We start from the raw sequence: 4,969 nt of genomic DNA on the forward strand, positions 1-4,969 counted from the left end.
ACCAGCAGAGTAACTAGTAACTGCCCGGCCACCCTGCGAAAGAAAAATCCAATGTTTCTGGTGTGATAAGTTACTGGTTATGCTATAAAATGCTTTCATGTATTTGAGCAACCACATTACCTGATTTCTTTAGCCATCAAGGTGGGAAAGAACCTTCTTTGCCTCAGTTTTCTCTTGTCTGAAAGCCCCTGGGGGAGTCATTAAGCGGGCCAAATAATTATACTCAAAGTATCTGGTTTTATTTGCAGATTTTATTGCATCCTGACACAGTTACAAGAGGAGGTGGAATGAAGGCAAGCAGTAACAAAGGGAGAACCCCAGAACACAGCCTGTCTTCTTCACAGCCGTATAGTCTTACAGGATTGCTCTTAGTCAATTGATTCTAATGGCTTTGGATGATGTTCTTGGTAAACTGAACCCACTTTCCTAGAAGATTTAAACTGAGATTGGTAAATATAATCCCCTCTCTTCCCCTAAATCAAGCAACAGTATTTCATTCTGAATAAAAACAATGTTTTATGTTAGCAATCAGGATGAAAAAGGGGCACATCCAATGAGCAACACCCACATTTTTAATCTCCCCTCCTGGAGTTTATAAGGTACATTTCAACATCATCCTGTACATGGAAAAGGACTTTTTGGAAGCATATTAAATACATTTCTAACAGATTAGGTGAACTAGGTAAAAACTATTCTTTCTCTTAGATCCTTTAGATATGGATATATCCTTTTATTCCTACTTAAACTTATTGTAGCACCCATTCCGCATAAATTCACCTGCTATCATTCCATGGTTAGAGATTATACAGGACATCCTTTGGTTTCCATCCATCCACTGTAATTCCACGGCTGTGTAGTACACAGACTGTACATGGCACACTACACAAACATGAGCCCGGCTAGCTATTTCTTTCCCATTTTTGCCATAAACATACTTCAGAAGAAACCTTTCAGCTGCCTTTGTTACAGAAGTCAGTGTATTGGGTTCAGACAGATTGTGTTTTCCAAGGGCTTCTGGATTCTCTCAGGGATCTATCATAGGGCAGCCCGGCGAAGAACGAATTCCTCAGTTGGCAGTTTATGAAGAGCACAATTAATGCCACAGTCAAGAAGAGGAGAACAAAGAGGATAATGTAAGTCATAAGGTCAGGTTTGTTTATCTCCCCCTCCTTCAGCACCCTGGCTGTAGACAAGTAGAGTGCAGAGGAGCTGACGGGTCTGTGTGTGCTGCTGAGGTAAGGAGTATTCGTCTGAATCATCAGCTCTGCTTCGGTGGCACTGCTTGAGTTTAAAAGCAAATCACCATACATGATCATTGTTAGGGTTCCCTTCTCAGCGTGGTAGCCAAGAACCCCTAGCTGTCACCCCTTTAGCTGTGGGTCCTTCTGTAAAACAAATACATGGGATAGCATACGTTTTAGGGTGCTGATTATTAAAACAAATAAGAAGCGTTACTATTTTTTCAGAGGATTAGGGTTGAAGTTAGCAAGAGGACTTACCCATAGATCCGTGCGTCCTCAGTTCCACTTGCAGCAACTTGTCCAGTAACCTGTATCCTAAATTCATTCCAGGCAGGTGTAGAAGCAGGCAATGATTGTTGTAAATGATGAGCAAATAACAAAACGAAATCTAGCCTGTCATATGATGGGTTCCATGGGTGAGAGAAAAAGAAAACGAAATCTGACTATTGTCCGTCACGTCTCTGTTCCAACTCAATTTCATACCCTTAGAGATTCATTAAAAGCGCAATCTTTCCACATGAGCCAGCTCCCTTAAATGCAGGTCTTTGCCCCCGGCAGTTCTTCCTGGCAATCCATTGTATCAGATCCTCATTGTGATCCCATGAATGCTACTTTGCGTTGAGCAGCAAAGTTCCTTCTGTCACACAGAGTCTTGTGGATAGGAGCAGCACTGATCTCCTACAGGCAGCAACAAGGCAGATTGCTGAGACTGGGCAGATACTGTACATAAAAACATGTGACTTGGTTCCCTTCAGCTGAAACTCCGGCACAAGCTCATTTGCAGTGGCAGCAGATCTTCTGCACCGTCGTGCTAAATGTTTCTGGACTCTGTGGTATCTGACAGTGCCCTGATTTGTAAAATAAAATGTTTATTTTAAATGTCTCGTGTTCCATAATAGCTGCACCCCTATCCCGTGCCTTCATGAGTTTGCATAGGTGGCCAAAGAAAAATCTCGCAATTCTCCTCCAGCTCCAGCTAGAGATTAGCAATTAGCATGTTAATGTTATTTCATCCGATTGCTTTATAAACTGCCATTAAGGTCTGGCTGGCTGCCAGACATTTCTAAATCTCTAGTTTCTTTGCACCTTTTTTCAAACAGCAACGGCGTATTTATTTATTTAAACACATTTCAGGATCTCTTAAGGGTAGAGACAGAGGGAAATTAGGTCCGGGATGACAATGCTGCCAGAGGTGGGGAGGGAGAGAACTTTTAGAAATGTCTACATCTGTTTTTATGCTGGTGAATAAGACAGATTTTATGTTGGTTTCTTTTCGCCCATGAATGAGGAATCTGACATACGAGTATGGGATCCGTTATCCAGAAACCCATTATCCAGAAAGCTCATAATTCTGGAAAGGCCGTCTCCCAAAGACTCAAATTTATACAAATAATCCAAATTTTTAAAAATTATAAATATTTGCTCTGTATTTAAACAGTGCCTTGTACTTGATCCGAACTAAGATTTAATTGATCCTTATTGAAAGCAAAACAATCCTACTGGGTTTAAGTCATGCTTAAATTGAATTTTAGTAGACTTAAGGTATGAAGATCCAAATTATGGAAAGATCCGTTATCTGGTTAACATTCTGGATAACTGGTCCCATACCTGTATTTGTATGAACAGGTGGTTGCAACACATGCTTTTAAAAATCTGGATCCCCATAAATATCTATATGTTTCTTCACCCTATCAAACGAACGTGTTATTATTTAACGGATCCACTCTGCTACATGGGTACTGAGTACCTCTTCAGTTCTTTGATTCTTTCAATTTCCTGTACTGCTGCCCATGACAAGGCACCGATAGCATCTAGCATCTTTGTGAATTATTAGAAGTGACCCTTCCCCCTACCCACAAACATTGATCTTATCTAATTTTACCTAAATTCTCAGCTGCTGACCCTTTTCTCAATACTCTGGCATTCAGCTAGATCGGTGTCCTCATGTAAATGCCTTAACCCCCCTCCTGTTCAGCTATAAAGCTCTATTATCTGTGCCATGCTACGGCACCACAGGGGCACTGCTGCTTCTCAGTAGGCTAGTTTTTAGGCTATTCTGCTACCTGAGACAGAAAAGCCTGGCCACCCTCACACCCCCTCCTTTTACTTGGTATTTGTTCTCCTGCTGTAATGCTTGGAGGAAAGGGAAACTGCTATTGCAGAAAAAAATCCTTTACTCTTTAAAGATGGCCATACATGGGCCAAGCCATAGTTCTCTGCCCGACTAACACACAAGGTCTTCATATTGTTCCACTGAGGCAATTGCAATTGTTTTTAATTTGTTATTAATTGCGGGTAGTGGACGAATAAATTTGCGGCGAATCTTGACGAACGTCGGAAAAGTCGTTTGCATCAAAACTGGCGAGCGTCAATACTATTTGGATGCCCATTAACTTGACCGCCGGCATAAAAATTGGTGCGAATTGACATGGGCATCAAAATTCGAGTTTCGCTAATTTTTCAGGAGAAATTCGGCCATCACTATTTGCGGGTCTTTTTTTGGTTATTTGGCTTTTTCTTCAGTGGCACTCCAGTTTGCACTTGGGTCCAAGATACCCTAGCAACCATGCATTGACTTGAATAGGAGAGGGTCTGAATAGATAGAAAAGCTGGAAAGAATCAGAAGCCACATCATTTAAAAACTATAAAACAAATTAATAACCATGACCAATTGAAAATTTGCTTAGAATTGGCCATGCTATGACATACTTAAAGGCGAACCACCGCTTTCATTTGGGCCAAGTGCAGAAATGATTGGAACATCAGTAAGTGAAGAGGAGCCACTGATCTGAGGCTCTTTCCTTTTGGCCAACCAACAGATATTTTCAGAATGGATAATCTTGACTTGACATAACAAGTCATGAGTTCAGGCAGTATGGTCAAAATCTGCCCAACAAATATATGCTACGTGCACATCCAGCTGATCCCCCACCAGTGTTATTCTGCCACTGGAGAAACACAAGTGCCCTCCTGTTACCACCCCAGCCTGATGATGTTCACTTTGCTGGTATTCAGCTGTATCTGTGCAGACAGAAAAATGGGGATTTTATCCTGAAAACATTCAAGTGTGCGGTTTGGGTCAAAATCCATGATATGCACAAATCCAGTGAATAGGCAAAGGCACTGCATGGATACTGGCATTTCTCAGCCAATGGAGGATCCACCACCAGACTCTTTCCTTCTGCCTGACTCCATCATTGATTAAAGGGGTTAGTCACCTTAAAATTAACTTTTAGTATGATATGGAGCGTGACAACAATTTGCAGTTTTTGTTAATACTTGTGGGTTTCATAGCTTTTTATTCAGCAGCTCTCTAGTTTGCAGTTTCAGCAATCTGATTGCTAAAGTTCCAGTTACCCTAGCAACCATGCACTGACTTGAATAAGAGACTGGAATATGAATAGGAGAGGGTCTGAATAGAAAGATCAGTAAAAAGAAGCAATAACAATAAGGGGCAAATTTATCAAGGGTCAAATTTCAAATGCATGGGTGTTTGTAAAACCTCCCATAAACCCCCATGAACCTGAAATTCGGGAAAAAACGACCAATCTAAATTTTTCACAAAAATCAAATTTTTCAAATTCTGCCCCCTAAATGTGTAGTCTAACAAAGCATTTGTTTTTCCTGGTCATTCCATATCAGCATTACACCTGGGAGCCTGCCCCTAAACCAGACAGTCCCTCCCTCTCCAAAACTCTTAAAGGTACCCCTGAGACCAGGTCCGGACT

The 4,969-nt window shown here is 41.3% G+C and overlaps 1 protein-coding gene across 1 annotated transcript; it reads right to left on the reverse strand.

Annotated features, from left to right (window-relative positions):
* Nucleotides 1–231: 231 nt before the first annotated feature.
* Nucleotides 232–2,346, reverse strand: LOC121401468 (small integral membrane protein 32-like). Its single transcript, XM_041586175.1, has 2 exons — nucleotides 1,500–2,346; nucleotides 232–1,385 (listed from the first exon to the last, which is right to left on the reverse strand). The coding sequence occupies exon 2, from the start codon at nucleotides 1,314–1,316 to the stop codon at nucleotides 987–989; it is 330 nt and encodes a 109-aa protein (XP_041442109.1). The 5' UTR covers nucleotides 1,317–1,385; nucleotides 1,500–2,346; the 3' UTR covers nucleotides 232–986.
* Nucleotides 2,347–4,969: the final 2,623 nt, after the last annotated feature.

This window comes from Xenopus laevis, chromosome 3L (assembly GCF_017654675.1).
Source record: "Xenopus laevis strain J_2021 chromosome 3L, Xenopus_laevis_v10.1, whole genome shotgun sequence".
In the NCBI taxonomy this organism is placed as follows: Eukaryota; Metazoa; Chordata; class Amphibia; order Anura; family Pipidae; genus Xenopus; species Xenopus laevis.

Coding starts and splice junctions, on each gene's coding strand:
- LOC121401468 (XM_041586175.1), bottom strand. CDS start 1,316: ATGATCATGTATGGTGATTTGCTTTTAAACTCAAGCAGTGCCACCGAA.